The 18,059-nt window shown below is 31.8% G+C and overlaps 1 protein-coding gene across 4 annotated transcripts; it reads left to right on the top strand.

Annotated features, from left to right (window-relative positions):
• The first annotated feature begins 13,530 nt into the window (after positions 1-13,530).
• On the top strand, positions 13,531-16,458 carry LOC107609511 (uncharacterized). 4 transcript variants are annotated; one of them, XM_016311502.3, is made up of 3 exons: positions 13,531-13,699; positions 14,650-15,215; positions 15,950-16,458. In XM_016311502.3, exons 2-3 carry the CDS (start codon positions 14,747-14,749, stop codon positions 15,997-15,999), a joined length of 519 nt encoding a protein of 172 aa, XP_016166988.1. In that variant the 5' UTR covers positions 13,531-13,699; positions 14,650-14,746; the 3' UTR covers positions 16,000-16,458. The 4 variants fall into 4 exon arrangements, with proteins under 4 accessions (XP_016166988.1, XP_016166990.1, XP_088351295.1 ...); XM_016311504.3 differs by having other exon boundaries at positions 13,535-13,641; XM_088495169.1 differs by having other exon boundaries at positions 13,694-14,036.
• The last annotated feature ends 1,601 nt before the right edge of the window (positions 16,459-18,059 follow it).

Below are 18,059 nucleotides of genomic sequence, written 5' to 3'. Positions count from 1 at the left end.
TGCTTGTTTTCTTCAACAAGTTCAACAGCAGCTTCAGCCTCCCTTAATTTATCTTTGAGAAAACTATTTCCTGCTTTAAGAATGGTGATTTGTTGTTCAAGATCTTGGTTATCAAGCAAGAAGCATCTAATTTTTTCAGCAAGGTGGTCTATCATAAGATGAAGATCTTTAGTGTCAGGGTTATGAATGACTACCTGTTTAACGTGGTCTGCCATAAGACATGGTTGAGACTTGGTTTCTAATTCTTCATCATCTTCTGAGTCGTTTTCCAATTCCTCCCAAGAAGCCATCAGACCCTTCTTTTTTCCCTTCTTTGGCTTCTCCTCTTTCTTCAACTTAGGGCAATCTGATTTGAAATGCCCAGTTTCTTTGCAGTTGTAACATATCACTTTGCTGAGATATTTCCTTTGTTTCTAGAGCTGCTTCCCTTGCTTCTTTCCTTGAGCTTCACCATTTTCCTGAATTTTTTGGCAAATAACACAAATTCATTTTCAGAGGAGTTATCACTGGATTCACCATCCAGAGGGTTAGAAACAGATGTAAGAGCTATTCCTTTTCTTTTTGAATCTTTTTCCAAATAAGTGTTTTAAAAAATAAGTAAATTTCCTCTCAAGTCATCATATGTCATAGAGTCAAGACCACTACTCTCAGATATTATCAATATTTTTATTTCCCACTCTTTTGTAAGATATCTTAAGACTCTCCTCACAAGCACAGATTCAGGATACTTAATCCCCATAGCATCCAAGCCAATAATGATGGCGTTGAATCTTTCAAACATTTCATCGATTGATTCTCCTTCCTTCATTGTGAACATTTCGTATTCTCTGTTCAGTATATCTATCTCAGTCTTTTTTACTATGGTAGTTCCTTCATGAGTGACTTGAAGTTTGTCCCAGATTTCCTTTGTCGTTGTGCATCGTGATACCTGTCGGTATTCCTCGAAGCTGATTGCACAGTTGAGCAAGTTGATAGCCTTGGCATTGAGCTCCACCTTTTTTCTGTCTTCTTCGGTCCAACTAGCTTCTGGTTTAAGAGAGATTACTCCTTCAGCACTTGTGACGGTTGGAAATTGAGGACCCTCCAGGATGATCTTTCATAGTCTGTAATCTACTACTTGCACAAAAATCTTCATTCTCTCCTTCCAATAGGTGTAGTTTTTCCCATTGAAAAGAGGAGGTCTGTTACTTGACTGTTCTTCTGTCAGATTGTAGGACACCAAGGTTGAGCCACTGTTCTCTGCCATCTGGATCTTTTCTCCAAGCTGCAAAGCTTGATCTCTTTGAGACCAAGCTCTGATACCAATTGATGGTTTATTAGTGGCTAAAAGAATGGGGGGTTGAATCTTAGCCCCTTTTTTCTTTCAATAACACTTGCTGTTTTCCAGAGCACTTAAGGAGATATTTTTATTTTTGTCTCGTGCCTAGTCAAGAGACATTTTATTTTTGTTTCGTAACCAGCTAAGAGATATTTTTCAGTTTTGTCTCCTATGCAGCAGAAACAGAAATGGAGTAGAAGAGAGAGAAAATCACACCAAGATGTATCCTGGTTCAGCTGCTAAGTGCAATGCAGCCTACATCCAATCTCCATCACAACAATGATGGAATTTCACTATAATCCAACAGATTACAGACACCAATTCTCCCTAGGAACTACCCTTCCTATCCAGGACAAGTCCAGAATCTAAATTCCAATCCTAAACTTGACTTGGTCACTGCCAAGCTTTCAACTGCTAAGTGCTAACCCAACTTGCAAGGAAATTCTCACAGAATCATGAAACACAACACAGATGTACAAAGGACCTCTAAGGACATCTATGGCTTTTTTCTTTTAATTTTGCACTCTTTGCCTTTTTCCACTCTATGACTTTTTCTTACAAACCTCACTGATTGCCTTTTTCCATGAGACTCAAGACAGATAAAATTATACAGAAAATTACAAAATAGAAAACATTAAAGGAGAAGAACTTCTGTTAGCTTAGGTAGCTATGAGAACCCTGTGCCTTGCACTCTCACTCCTTTCTTCAAGCCCTGGCTGTTCTTCCTTATTTGTAGAAGGAGAAGCCTCCAAGGTTGAAGCAGCTCTTGAACCGAGCTAAACTTCTTCTTCTTCAAGCAAACCGGTTCAGTCAGAGAGAGAGGAGAGATAACCGAATGTAAAACTCAACATGCAATTACCTCTGTGTCTTCCCTTTACACCAAGCTTTACCAATCCGAGCCATCCATCTTGACTTGCACTCCAAGAAGGATCCCTAGCCCTTGATGAGTTCTTGATGATGACAACTTCTTCTGCTCTAACTTCTGCATCTTCTCCACGTAGCTACAGTAGCTACCTCCTGTGGTAGTTGATCAAAAGCTGAGACAAGCCATCCCTTAAGGATCTTTTTTCTCTGACCGAATGGATTTCCACCATTTTAGGGTATGGAGAACTTGAACTTACTTCACCATTTCTTACACATTTTGGCAAAGATCTCAGCCACTTCACACTTCAGATTTTCTTTTTCTTGAAGCCATCATTACCATGGCCTCAAGCTTGCTTCTAGCTTCTTCTTTTTGCTTCTAATAACTTGCAGTAGCTTCCATGCTTTCTCTGTGAAGTGAGCGAATGCAAGAAGAGAGATGAGAGAGAAGAGAGAAAACTTTCAATGTGATTTGAATAAAGAAATTAAATTGAATTAATTTTTACTTCCCTTTGCGTAATAACGTGTAGCATTAATGAAGCAATCAAATCAATTTCTCTTTCCCTTTCATGTTTCTAATATTTGTATTAACTTCACTTAATGAAAAATTAAATTCCACTAGATGGAGAGTGTGGTATTCGTGAAGCATGCAGCAAGGTATCATGGAATTGAATTATATTTAAAAGAATAACTTAACCATAGTTCCCCAATTCCTTTTAATTTCGGACCAAGCTAGTTGGTCATACACCATCAATAGATTTGGGCTTACACATTTAAATCTGGCCCAATTGGTTCATCACTAATTCAGTCATATGAATGAAATCATTTTTGTACCAAAACTGAATTTTAGATTCCTCATTGGGCTTATTAATATTCTTTTAGCCCAAAGCTAAATCTGCAAGCAACAAAAATTATTAATTAGCAAATATGAATTAGAATTCAAGTTAATAATTTTTGTAATTAATTATATTAATAATGTTTGATCATCATTAATTCAATTCGGAGTTTTCCAAACTCATCAAACAATCTATGAACTATATCGAAAGAGTGATTTTAAAGTCTGAATATCTTTATATAATTAAATAATTATATATAAATTTATTTTTCTTTTCAGAAAAAGTAATTTTTATTTTATTTTTATATTAATTATTATTTTTTATTTTAAAATTAATTAATTTGTACTTCAATTAAAAAATAATCAGTTTCAAAAATGTTGAATATAAAAAATATTGTATTAAGTATTTTTTTTGTATATGTATATAAAAAATATTATATAACATACAATATATACTATAAAAAGCATGAGTGATTAAAAATAAAAAAGATTAGTGCAATGGTGGTTAGCTTGGTCTTCATTTGAGAAGAGCGAAGTTCGACTTTTAACTCTTGCACTCCATTTTTAAAAATTTTCCAACCCACACGCTGATGACATCATCAGTGCGCGAGTTGATCGTTGACCAGACTGGTTCGATTAAAGTTCGTGTCGATTTTGACCGGTTTGTGTTGGTTTGATCAGTTCGTACCGATTTTGATCGGTTCATTTTTTAAACGGTCTGTACACTAAACTGGACCAGTACAGGATCCGATTTACCAATTTTTCGATTGAACCGACCGGTTCGCTCTAATTTTAACAACTATACTTATACTCAACACCCTGATGAATGTTATAAATCTTCACTGTCAGTACAGCTTCTTCTTTGCTTTTGAACAGCTAACCGATTTAAGACTCATCTGTGCCAAGGATACTAGGCCCGTCTCTATGAATAGTAGGGAGTTGGTGATATGGAAATGCAGATCAATTCATTGGATCAAGAGCCAAATAAGAGAAGTGTGGAGGGTATTGTTGTGTCTAAGAGCTTGACTGGGCTTGTGCTATACTGGCACGTGTTGTGTCTTCCTCGCCATCACGGTCATCACCAATAATGGGTAGTTTCGAATCCAAGCCATCATCGCCTATAGCCTCTGTAAGTAGGTTTTTATCTCTGGCCTCTATGAATTCTAGTGCACCGTCTAATACAGGTGCTGCTCTCATTGCAGTTGCAAGCTCTCCAAAGGTACGTACATCACCCAAGTCATCTATATTATCTGCCTGAACGGACAAATCTGCTACAAATGATGGAGACGAAATATAGGCAGTAACCTATTGACTCGCTGGAATGGCGTTAGAACTCCCTTCTATCACGCCGATTGGTGGATTCGGAGCAGATCCCCAGAGCTACCCTCTACATCAACATTGTCGCAAACAACTCCATAGCGCCCAAATCTGGAAATCTTGCTTGACTGTGAAATATAACTCGCATGTCGTCATTGCCAAGCATCTCATACTTTCCAAACTTAACATAACATTGTCTTAGTGAGATAGGAATCCGAAAAAACACTTGCTTTATACATTTTTTGCCGCACTTTTCTAACTTTTGTAATATACTATTCTATAAATCCATCAAACTCGTTGACAAATTTACAAATACACCAATCTGCTTTTTACTAGAGAACGTAACACCCTCACTTGTGTTTTCATCAATTTTTTCTCGATGATGAATTAGTAAAAACATACTCTCAGGCATTCCTCTCAAACTCAATAAACTTCACGCTTGAGCCGTTTACACCATCCTCGTGTATTTATAGACTCATGATCTTCATAAATCGTCTTGAGGTCTTAAGCTTTATCAAGTTGAAGGTAAATCATGGCTGGGTCTTGAGAGTTCGCCAAGTTGAAGGTAAATCGCGCTAGGTTCCTGAGGGTTAGCTTTTGCACATAAATTGTGCCAATCCCTTGTATTTTTACCTCGAAACACGTAAATCCTCCCACTCTGGGACGATTTACACACAAATTGTAAAGCTGGCCACCCTAGGACGATTATATGTTATTTTTCAGAAGCTATTTATGCTCAAATTATCTTGGGGATGTAGTAGTTAGAATATTATATAAAACACAAAATTTTAAGATTTGTGTTTTAAAAATTACTTTAAAAAATCAAGTAATTTTGGAAGGTGTTTATTTTATTTAAGTAAAAAAGTCAAAACTTTGAGTATGTAGTATTATTATTATTTTTGTTATATGTTAATATGTAGTTGTAATGTTGTATTGTGTTAATGTGCAGTGAGTTAAAAAATCTTTTATCAATGTATTATAAAATTCTGATGAAGATAGTAATATGTGTTGTTTTTTAATTTTGATTTGCATTATTTATATTTGTAGGGTATAAAATTGATGCTAATATGCTAGATTTTATATTGATTGAAATATGTTAGAAGAGTCAAGAATTATAAATTCGATACGATACAATTTTATATTAGGAAAAAGTTATGTTTAGTTAAATTTGTAGAACTTATTTTATTGTAAAAGAATATTAATAATGACATGTAAGATATTCTAATTATCTATATGATTATATATAATATAAATGTTAAGTTAGCGTGTCTAGAAAATTAATTGATATATCAATTATTTAATTAAATATTTTAAAATAAATTTTTTATTTTTGTAACTAAGAATAAAAAATATTACAAAAATAAGTAGTATTTTGTAACAAAATATTATGACAAAAAAATTTAAATTGTTACAAAAAATATTTTAAAGGTCAAATATTGTTATCATTTTTGTAACAAATTTTAGTTTTTGTATTAAAAAAATTGTTACAAAATATTACTTTATATTGTAACAATTTTATTTTTTGTTACAAAAATTTTTTGTAACGAAATATCCTGCAACAATCTATTTTTTGTTATAAATACCTTTCATTTCAAAATTTAGATTTTTTATAATAATATTTTTTTATTATAAATACTACTTTTTCTTATAGTGTTATATTATAGAATTTTACATGGACTAATATAGCAAATTTTTTCTATTCAAGAGTAGTATATAATTTAAAAAATAATATAACCTAAATAATAAAAGTACCGTTCTATATTTTATTTGAGACTCAAATTAATTATTTTTTATGTATGTATTTGTATGCATTGTTTTTTGTACAATTGTTCTATTGAATAATATCTTTTATTTTCAATATTCAAAATTTTATTAAATAACGTATTAATCTATTGAATAATATTATATAAAAATTAGATTATTTTAGAATTCACTTCAAATATAATTATTGAGGATTTTAGTTTCATGAAGTATTACTGTTAAACACATAAAATAAAAATATATTCCTAAAATTATATTTTTGAGCCTTAAGTTTTATATAAGATAAAAAACAAATTTTAGTAATTATAATAACTATATAAATATTGTTAAAATTAAAATTATATATTTTTTTATATTTCGATAATATTTTTTATTTTTAAAATTGAAAAGCATCGTTAAATAGCACAAAAATATTACTTTAATTTTAATAATACTTTTTAAGATACTATAACATAAACATAATAAAATATAATTAATAACTTAAAAGATAGGATAAATCACACAAACAAATCAAATGGGAATCAATATTACACAAATATTTTAAAATAAAATGGCTTACATGCATATCTGATTTTAGTTTTGTGTAAATCAAATCAATTAAATTCGATTTAATCTTTTTCAATGTAAATCGAATCAATTGGATTTGATTTACACTAAGTTGGAAGCACATGGTAAATCGAATTTATTGGATTCTATTTATTAGAGGGCAAGACTAAGGTAAATCGAATTTACTAGCTTCGATTTAGTACTGATGATTATTGATATTCCTTACTTTTAAGTTAGGGTTAAGTACGATTTTGGTCCCTAACGTAGAGGCCGAAAATTTATTTTGTCCTGGCCTATTTTTCGCTACAAAATGGTCCCAAGGTTTCATTTTGTTTAAAAATCATCCTTCGGACGAAAATACCCTTCTCCCTTCTTCTCTAAAATCAACCAGAAGCAGAACCACCACCATTCCCCTTTCTTCCCCAAAATCAACCGGAAGCAGAACCACAACCACCACCTCTCTTACTCCCACCAAATACCAATAATTAGATTCAAGATTATTCAAATGTAAAAACTAACAACATCAAATTCAACAACAAAATCAACACATAATAACAATAAAATAAAAAAAAAATGACAGATGCAAAAGAAGAAGAAGCAAAAACAGATCCAGATGCAGATGCAGAAGAAGAAGCAGATCCAAATGCAAATACAGAAGTAGAATCGAAAGTAGAAGTAGAAGGCGAAGCAGAAGCAGAAGCCGACGGTAGCAGCGGAGCAGTGGCAGAGAGAGAGGAGGAGCAGAAACGGCGAGCAACGTGCGAGTGGCAGCGGCGGCGCTGAACGCGGTTTCTCCTTCCGATCCCTTCCGATCTCACTTTTCTCCCTTAGCTTTCTCCTTTCTTGCTGTATGTTCCCCTTCCAATCACAGGCGGTGGTGCGGCAATGCAGCGGTGCGGTGGTCCCTTACCCCTTCTTCCCTTCCCTCTCCCCCCGAATTCTCTTTCTTCACCTCCCCCCCCCCCATTCTCTTTCTCCCTTTCGTGGCCTTTCGACCCTTTTTTTCTTTTTTATTTTATTTTATAATTTTTTTAATGAGGGATAATTTGGTAATAAAAATAAAAAATTGATAAAAAAGACGATTTTAAAATAAACTGAAATCTTCAGAACTATTTTGTAGCTAAAAAAGGTCGAGGACAGAATAAATTTTCAGCCTCTACGTTAGGGACCAAAATCGTACTTAACCCTTTAAGTTAATATACAAGTTTTAACTTCTATGCCACATTGGAGGGCTATACTTTATATTAATTTTTTTCAATATCAAAATCCCAGTAATGATTTGTTTAGGTGCTAATGAGTTAAAGAATGATTTTTAATGAATTTTTAGAAATCGTTTATTATTCCGTTTTAAATTCATAAGATTATAAAGATGTAAATTTTATGAAATTTGAACTAAAACACAAAAGTTGAATTTCTATTCTTATTCATTTTAATGTTTTTGATATTTTATTTGAATCCAAATGAGGGTATTTTCTTCTTGATATTTATGTTTTAAAGTTAATATAAAATAAATAAATAATTAATGTCAATAATATGTACAAGTAGTAAATCGAATCAATTATCATGTACCTTTATTATAGTGTAAATCAAAGTGTAAATTAAATTTAATTGTTTCGATTTACATAAATTTACTTTAGAATATATGTATATAAACTAATTTACTTTAAAATATTAATATAATTTTTATTTTTAAACAATTTGTTTGTATAAATTAATCTAAAAGATATAATTATTCAATAAATTATTTTTTGTGTTTGTTTGACACCCCCTCATACGAAATTTGTTCCATCACTATTTCATAAAGTATACATGTAAACTTATTTTATACTAACTATACATCATCCATATAAAAAATATTAACTATCTACTATCTTTTTTTTTTCGGTCAACAAAGGGGCTTTACGTCCAACAAAAAGAAAACTAACAACCAGAAACTAGCCTTGGCAACATCGTGCCCCTAATGTCTTCATCAAGAATCCTTCTTAGCTCTCTTGGGGTTGATCAATAAACATAAACCTGGATATATGTCTAAACTTTTTTGGCAAGCCAATCTGCTGCTCTGTTTCCTTCCCTGTAAGTGTGCTTGATCTTGATCTGCCAGTCTCTTTTCATGAACTCTCCTATGCTACGCACCAAAGCTTTAGGATGTTCCTCTATTTTTTCTTTATGAACCAGAGTTTCTATCGCAGATTTAGAATCTGATTCTATAATAACCTTTCGAATCCCTATGTCCCAAGCAACCTTCAATCCATGATATATACCCCATAACTCAGCTATATATGCTGTTCATTTTCCAATATTGACCATAAAGCCTGCAACCCATCTTTCTAAGTGGTTTCATGCTACACATCAGTTACATGCGCATTAATGACGAGTGAAAACACATACCTTAAAACCCTTCGTTACTTCGCGCTCATTATGAAAAAACTTTACTTCTTCCTCAACACGAAATCACTACACGAAACCGCTCTTTCTCTTCAAATCTCTCTCAAAATCACTCAAATTTCAGTCACGTTCTTTGCGAAAACCACTACTGGAGAAGAATTGTGATAAGATTTCACCACGAACAAGCAAAAACAAACGAAAACAGTAATAGAGACTAACAAAGGTATGAGAAAAATTACTGTTCATTTGAAATCTTGCAATGTAGTATTTTTCCTAGTTGCATTTGAGCTTTACTGGAATGATTTCTTTCATTCAGTAAATCGACGTATTCTGATTGTATTTTTATAGTATAACTAGGGCTTTGAATAAAATTTTTTCTTATTTTTATTCAGTTCAATGGATAGTGTAACTAGGGCTTTGAACTTGATTGTTACTCTGTTTAGTTCTTCTTTTACATGGAGAAATACTATTCTTGATGATTGAAAGTTTATGAAATACTATTCTTGATAATTGAAAGTTTATAATGATTTATTCACCACATGGATTGTGTTCGGTTCGGTGGGCTTGGTGATTCTCATTCACTTGATATTTAGTGTGTTCAGAATTTAGGGTTTATTCTGATTGCATTTTTACATTATAATTAAGATTTTGAATGAAATTTGTTCTTATTATCATTCAATTCAGTAGATAGTGTAACTAGAATTTTGAACTTGATTGTTACTCTATTCAATTGACTTCTATTGCATGGAGAAATACTATTCATAATAATTGAAAGCTTATAATGATTTATTCACCACATGGATTGTGTTCGGTTCGGTGGGCTTGGTGATTCTCATTCACTTGATATTTAGTGTGTTCAGGGTTTAAGGTTTATTCTGATTGCGTTTTTACAGTATAACTAGGGCTTTGAATTAAATTTGTTCTTATTATCATTCAATTCAGTGGATAGTGTAACTAGGACTTTGAACTTGGTTGTTACTCTGGTCAGTTGACTTCTATTGCATGGACAAATACTATTCTTGATGATCGAAAGTTTATGAAATACTATTCTTCATGATAGAAAGCTTATAACAATTCATTCACCACATGAATTCTGTTCGGCTCGGTGGCCTTGTTGATTTTTATTTACTTGATATTTAGTGTGTTCAGGGTTTAGGGTTTATTCTAATTGCATTTTTAGAGTATAACTAGAGCTTTAAATGAAATTTGTTCTTATTTTCATTTAGTTCAGTGGATAGTGTAACTAGGGCTTTGAACTTAATTGTTACTCTATTCAGTTGACTTCTATTGTATGAAGAAATACTATTCTTGATAATTGAAAGCTTATAACGATTTATTCATCATATGGATTGTGTTCGGTTCGGTGGGCCTAGTGATTTTCATTCACTTGATATATAATGTGTTCAGGGTTTAGGGTTATTCTGATTGCATGCAGCAATGCTTTTCTAGCTGTTTCATTATTTATCATGTTTTATTCAGTGCATCAAGTGGGTTCGGTTCGTGGGCTGGGACATTTATCATTTCAGTTCTTTCATTTATCATTTCAGTTGAGTTCATTTCTTATGTAACTAATTCCTTTCAATTAAAATGTAGGATGAGATTGATCGCTTCAGGCATGAATATGGTCCAAATATTCTGTTGCACGAAATGAACAAAATTAGAGACCAAGTGATTCGGGAATTTGAGGCAATAAGACTCCCAAAACCATCTGCTACCCTCTCCAGCCCTTATTGTAAATTCTCATATGTGGATTTAGAGAGTAAATAGGATATATTATGATTCACTGGTTGTAATTAACAATATTTTGTTTAAGTTATTTAAAAAAACAAACAATGCTTCTTTCAATGTATTCATGTAAATATTAATGTAAATGTTAATCTATATATTTAATCTTAATATCAATGTATATATCTAATGTTAATATTTTTATCTGATTCAAGATGCTTTGCTCCTTATCCTATCGGTCTGAGATGTTAATCTATATATCTGTTGGAACTATCTGATTGCTGTTTTGTTCCAGGTTCACAGTAAATGGAATCAGTGTATTTATCAAGATATTAATAACACCAAAAAATACAGTGAACCGAAATTAATACACTCGATGAACCGAAAAGCTGCATATATCTAGCAGAGAGCTAATTATAAAAAAATATTTCTATCAGTATTCAGTTTCAGAAACACCTGAATTCTCTGACATAGCACAATAAATTGACTATTCAATAAAGAGAAAAGTGACTTTTGAATAAAGAATTTCACAAAAGCAAATATCAAAAACGAAAAAAGTGACTATTCATTAAACACTAACAACAGTCAGAAATTAACTCTCCTATAACCTTAGTGAACCAAAATTGGCTCATGGGTGAAAAGAAATTTATATTAATAAAAACTAAAACTTGTATAATCCTCTCTCCGATAATTCATATCCAGTGCATTGTAAAGGCTGGAGCATGACTAAATCGTTGATCCGCAGTCTAAAAGGTTCAACTGTAAAAGACATAATAAAATCGTATATTAGTTGGAGATATCTTAGATTTCCACCTCTCCTCTCTGCTGCATACAATTAGTTGATTCTTAATCTTGTCTCCGTCCCGAGTTGTGTTCCTTATTTTGGTAGAAAAACCATCAAGTTTGGGATAATGTTTGTAGAACTTTCTAGCTTCTTCTAGTGTCTTGAAAATCATTTCCACCTTTAGGACAAATTTTTCATCCACAACACAGCTGGTCTGCACAGTGAACCGAAAGCGTCATTACGGTAAAACAATTATATATTACTCAGTGAACGAAACATAATCCATTATATATATTCAAATTCAAACTCCTTTCTGTATATCGAACCGAACACATACTCATGGTGAAACAACTCTATAGTACTGAGTGAACGAAACATAATCCAGTAAAAAAAATTAAATTCAAACTCCTTTCTGCATACCGAACCGAACAGGTACTCATGGTGAAACAATTGTATAGTATTTAGTGAACGAAACATAATCTATTATACAAAATCAAATTCGAAACACCTCTGTCTACAATTTAGATATTATCAATTCAATTCAATTTAATTTAGATTCAAAAACACCTACGTCCATTGAATTCAATTCAAATAAAATTAACAATTGCATTCCATTATATTTGATTTAAAATTGAATAATCCAAACCTTATCAGCATGATTCGTTTCAGAAGAATAAACCAAATCGTTCTCATTCAACTGATTTGAAGTTGAATCATTCATTGTTTCGATTCAGAGGTGAAGATCGAAGAAGAAGACGAAGAAGAAGAAGAATGACGGAGCTTATTACATTGAATTCAATGCAGATCAATAATGAAGATCGCGAGCAGAGAAAAAGAAAAAAACAATAAAAAAAACACGAACAGAGGGAGAATGACAAAGCTTATTACGTTGAAAAAGAAGAAGAAGAAGAAGAACGAACATACGAAAAAGAATAAGGTTTAGGTTATAGCAGAAAGTTTTACGTTGAGGAAATGTTTATCACGCAGCAAAAAACTTATGTTATATGAGGCGCGTGTATGACAAATGAGTGAGGAAGTGGAGGAGGCGTGTCTAGAAGAAAATACTTAAATAGCTTGGATGAAGAAATTATATGGATGTAGAATGTAGAGTTTCTCTGATCTAATATTTCTCTAGGTGAATTCTATGGTACCTATAACTTGGTGCCTAACTTTTGCCTAACTTATTTTTTATGACAACATTTGAATATTTAATAATTATTTACTTTTATACTTTTAAAATTAAATATTAATTTTTAACCCTTTTTAGTAAGTTAGACAAACACTTTTAGGGGGCATAGCAATCACTATTTCTCTATTACACTATTAAAGAAAGAGATTAGCGGAAGAAAGAAATTAGCGGAATCATATGTAAATTATTCAAACAAACAGGAACTAAACGAACTGGACGAAACAGAAAAGCAATCCATACCCGCCAAATGGCCACGTGGAGTTCAACGGTCGTTTCACTCTGCGAATTTGGGTGCACGCTACGCTATAACAACCCAAATCCCCCTTTCTTTCTCCTCTTTCAGTTGGCTGCTTATGAAGTAATTCACCACCTCTTTTATTATTCTCTATTCCTGGTCCACGTAATCCTTTAAGTTATTGATTTTGAAAATAGAATAAAAAAATATAAATATAAAAAATATAAAATAAAATAAATAATAAAAATTTAATTTATCTTACTTTTTATATAAAATAAAAAAAAAACATAATTATAAAAAACTAATAGTAATAATAAAAAATAAATTATTTTTTTTAACAAAAAAATATAATATACTGACTGAGTATTTTAAAACACAATATTTGATGCGTCTATAGTCAAAATTACTTGTGACTCTCGTTAGTTGTTACCTGTTTCTGCACCCACTGAACAACATTCTCACATGATTGGAACACCCGTAACCCATCCAACGTCTCTCCTCAGGCCACGTGTTTACCCGATTCATCCAACGGTGCCTGCACTTCCTATTATATAAAAGAACCTTAAGCGTTTGCGTTTCTCTCTCTCTCTTTCTTTCTTCCAACTTCTTTGTTGTTCCCTTTTTCTGTAAGTTGGGGAAAAAAAGGTCATCCATTGTTCGTGAAAACGAGGGTTTCGATTGGCTGGTACTTTTTGGGGCTAAATTTTTTAATAATAGACACTTTCTCAGATTTTAACGCTTAGGTATTCATTCATGATTAATGGCGATTTTTTATTTTTTGTCAGTTCTTTTATTATTTACCTTTTTTTGTTTTAACCTTAATTAGGAGTTCCTTGATGCTCTGAATCTTCCTAAAAAAAAGCGAACTTTCGAAACCGGTTTTTGGCGTTCAGCTTTTCAGTTCCTCTCATCTTTTCTCGACTTTGTTATCCGATTACGAAAAATATTAAAAAGATTTTTTTTATTGGATTCTGTTGTGTTTGTTTTAACAATTTTATTTTTTATTTTTTAATTTCTTCTAAATTGCGATTTTCGTTTAAGAGCTAAGCATGTACTGAAAAAATGAGTCAAGTTTTGAAGGTAAAATTGGATTGGATTCTTTCAAGTTTTGGCTATTTTAAGGTTTTTGCTATTTCTGGATCCCCCCCCCCCCCTTCTTTCTTTCTTTTGTTTTGTGTAGATTTCTGGTTTGATTCTGCTATTATACTTGCTTATGTGTCAAGGTCGATTTTAATTGTTTCTTACTGTTTTGAGAATAATTGTCTTGATTCAATGTACTTTAGAATATTGTTTTTGGCTTTGTTTTTTGGGTGTATACATTCAATGTATATAACAAACAAAATTTTAGCACCAATGCTAAGAGTTTGTATTTGTCTTTCTCTTGAACTTATATATGGTGGCCACAAAAACCATTGAATAGCCATGCTGAACAATTCAACTCTACTAGCTGTTTGTTCTTGGAATTCAACTAGCACCTACCATTTTCTTGTCATACACGTTTTTTTTTCTTCAAAAAGGTTTATATAGAGGAAAAAACATACTCGTGTTTTCTTATTCAGATACTTCTTTAAAATTTAAAACGTGGGATTTTCGTTCTTTTCTTCTTTTTCATCAACATTGTTTTCACTTTGATTGATAGGGCTTCTTTGTTTTGGTGTGGTTTTGTAGTAATTAATCAAGTTCTTCATTATAGGTTTCTCCTGCAAGAGATAGCTTTCTTGTTCAACAAGAGCTTGTGCCTATTGGATTATCAAAGAGTTTTGCTGCAGAATTTTGACACCGCTGGGTAAATGGCTGTGGCTTTTACCAACCTATCATGGTGGTTATGGAGTGGAAAGCATCAAGAGCCAAGAATCTCAAACGGTTCTTTGATAAATCCTTCAGCCGATTCGAATATGTGGGAATCGGATGTTTTGAGGTTTCCTTTGCTCAAGCAGGCTAACATGGGCTCTTCGACGAGGAGGGTGAAGCGTAAATGGCATAGTAGGGAAGAGAGGAAGATGGATAGGGAATATGATGTTGTTCTGGTTCCATCTGATGGTGGATGTGTCTCTGGTTCTGAATCCGATGATTCTGACTGGTCAATTGGCTGGTTGGAACCTCATGGACCTGGGTTCCCAAGTGATGATGAAACAGATAACAGCTTTGCCGTGCTGGTTCCCTGCTACGGGCGAGAACAAGCTTATGATATGATGGTGGAAGACCCGGGAAGCAACTTTCTGAGCGGTGTTGGGAACTTCCCTGATAGTTATTCAGATGGTAAGAGCATCTTTTCATTAACATCTATGAGAGTTCGTCCTTAAGCAGTTGTCAATTTAAGTTTCTCTTCTGTTTTAAGAAGTCATTATAATTTAAAGACATGGGTTTTGATTGAACAGTAGTTAAGAAAATAAAATCCTTTCAGAATGTTGGTTTCATATTTTTAACACCATGAAAGGTTTTTTTTTTTCATCAGCTATGGAAATACAATACAATCTGCTAGTCGAAAGAAGACTAGCTACATATAAATTTTTGGTTAGACTTAGCTGTCTGAATTGTTAGGCATATCATTTTGCAATTCATATTGCATATCTTGTGGATTTTTGCCCCTTTCTCTTATAAACAAAGTTAAAAATCATGTTATAAATGAAGATAAGCAGAGGAGTGAGCGATCTTGCTGCATCTATATTTAAATTCAGAATTAGGTAAATGTGATTTGGGGTTGATGTTCACAATCATGAGCTAGTTTTAAATCCAATGGAAAAGTTCGGGTGAACTTTTTCTGTAGTAACATTGACATAAAAGGTTGATGTTCACTTGGACTGTGTTCACATTGAATAATACTGTTTAGTACGAAAACACGGTAAATCAATAGTTACAAAGATTAGGTGGCGTTTGATTTCTTTTATTTACTTATTAATTGCATGCACAATCAAATTTTAGCATTTCAAATTCATAATTCCTTCTGACTAAGATCGTTGTACTAAATAGCATCACTGTTTTCCTATCTGCAGAGAGCAAGAAATATGTGGAAAACTGGCTTTCGGCTCTTCGAAACACCTGATGGACAAACACTAATCATTGTGATTCCTTGTGTCTGCATGAAGAAATCCCACTTTTGTGGTTAAGCCAATAACTGTGTATAATGTAAATACTGTTTAAAAAAAAGAAAAAAAAAAGAAGGAACTTGTGAACCATGAGGGAGCAGATTATGGTTCAAGAATAAAGCAGTTTGTGATGCTCTAACCTCTGTATGAAAATGTTATAATACTGCTATGCTGATTCCTGTCTCTCACTCTCTGTCTCTTTTGAGAATCAAACATTGTGCCTGAATTTGGAGTCAAGAGATCTGGATGAATTTGAATGTATGAAGTGTGACATTGGAGCTTGCAATTCGTTGATGTAAATATTTCATTGTGTAGATTCAGGAATTGATTGTATTATAGAAATCACGTGTACTTAAAAAACAGTTCATATAGCTGTATATGAATTTTGTATAACAGGATGTACTATCTCTCTCTCAGTGTTGTTGGGTTCCCATGTATGTAGAGTTTAAAACATTTTTGTATAAATCCTACTTCATTTTAATTATTAGTAAATAATGGATTTTGCTACAAAATCTGCAAATTTATCAGATGATATAGTTCTAAACTTCTAATTGATGAGCTAGAAACAGATAAAGAAATTAGAGACATATGGGGATACAATCGAGTTTTGTGCAACTGAAGATAAACTAAAGCTATATAAACCGAAAGCTTGGCAGCAGGTTAACCATTTGAACCTGAGCTAGATACTTTTAGTAGTAGGGCCAACTTATTATAAATACGGGTTCAAATTAATATAATTTTTGGAGGCAATATAAATATTTTTTCTGTTCTCATTATCTGACTAGTTTAAATGCTTTTTCTATAGGAAAAAAACTACTTAGTAAATTGTCACAAACATCCTCCTCTATGAAAATAGTGTTTTAGTTCTTCAATGTTGCATTTGTTTGCAATTATGAAATACTAAGAAAAGAATATGGGTAAACAAAATCATATTTGCTACACGAAATATAGATATAAGTAGTGTTTTGAAATATTAAATTAGTTTTTTTTTTAGTATATTTTTAATAGGTTCCTAAAGAATTTTGGATAGAATGTTTTTGTCTTCAAAAATATTTTATTATGTTAAGATACCTAAATTTTACAAAAGTAAGAATATAAAATTTTGTATCACACATTTAAAGACATATTTATCTAAATAAAAATAACAGGACTGACTAAAATAGATACTTATATATTTTACTTTTATAAAGGTAAAAAATCTCAATATAATAAAATTTGTTGGAGATAAACATATCCTATATAAAATTTTATAGAAACCTATTTAAATATATTCTTTATATTTTGTGTTTTGCTTAATATGATGGACATAGAAACAAATACAATAGTAAAAAACACAATTAATTTTTAACTTTTTATTATTTTTATTAATTTTTATAATTATATATTTTATTATTATATATTTTTTAAAAATTGTGTGTTAAAGAAATGAGAGTAAAATCTGAACTTTTATAATTTATTTTTATATTTAATTTATTATTAAAAAAATATAAAAAAAAATAATTTTTATATAATACAGCTCAACTGAGAAGGAATGACTTGTTGTCTCTAGTGGGTTCAGAAGTTATCATATCTTGCATGGTATGCAATAATTTATCTGCTTGAAGTGTAATTAGCAATTATATCAAAGTACTAACGTAATGAATTAATTATTTTTGTCTTGTGCGAAACAAAAATCAGACCAATCATAAACTTGGACTAAAACAACCAATTATTGGCTTCCTTTGTGAACTTTTCTACTACTCTCTTTTCTTTTTAACATTTTATTTTCTTCTAAATTCAAAATGTAACTAAATGGAAATTTGGTTTGGAAAAAAAAAAAACCCTGGATTATAGACAGGGACAACCCTTCTCTTCTTTCACTGCTTTTCTGATTATGTCATTAATAATTTATTAATTTAATATACTAGCAGAACAAATGAACGTCTAAAAGATGTAATTAATTAGAAAGATTAATTAATTATAATAAAAGGTTGCTCGCTGAGGAAGGATTTAGCCGAGAGTGGAATCCACGATATTG

The sequence above is a fragment of the Arachis ipaensis genome, chromosome B7, assembly GCF_059453495.1.
Source record: "Arachis ipaensis isolate K30076 ecotype BB chromosome B7, ASM5945349v1, whole genome shotgun sequence".
In the NCBI taxonomy this organism is placed as follows: Eukaryota; Viridiplantae; Streptophyta; class Magnoliopsida; order Fabales; family Fabaceae; genus Arachis; species Arachis ipaensis.
This window is presented reverse-complemented; position numbering and strand designations above follow the sequence as displayed.

Coding starts and splice junctions, on each gene's coding strand:
- LOC107609511 (XM_016311502.3), top strand. CDS start 14,747: ATGGCTGTGGCTTTTACCAACCTATCATGGTGGTTATGGAGTGGAAAG. Junction 15,216..15,949: donor CCCTGATAGTTATTCAGATG/GTAAGAGCATCT, acceptor TCCTATCTGCAG/AGAGCAAGAAATATGTGGAA.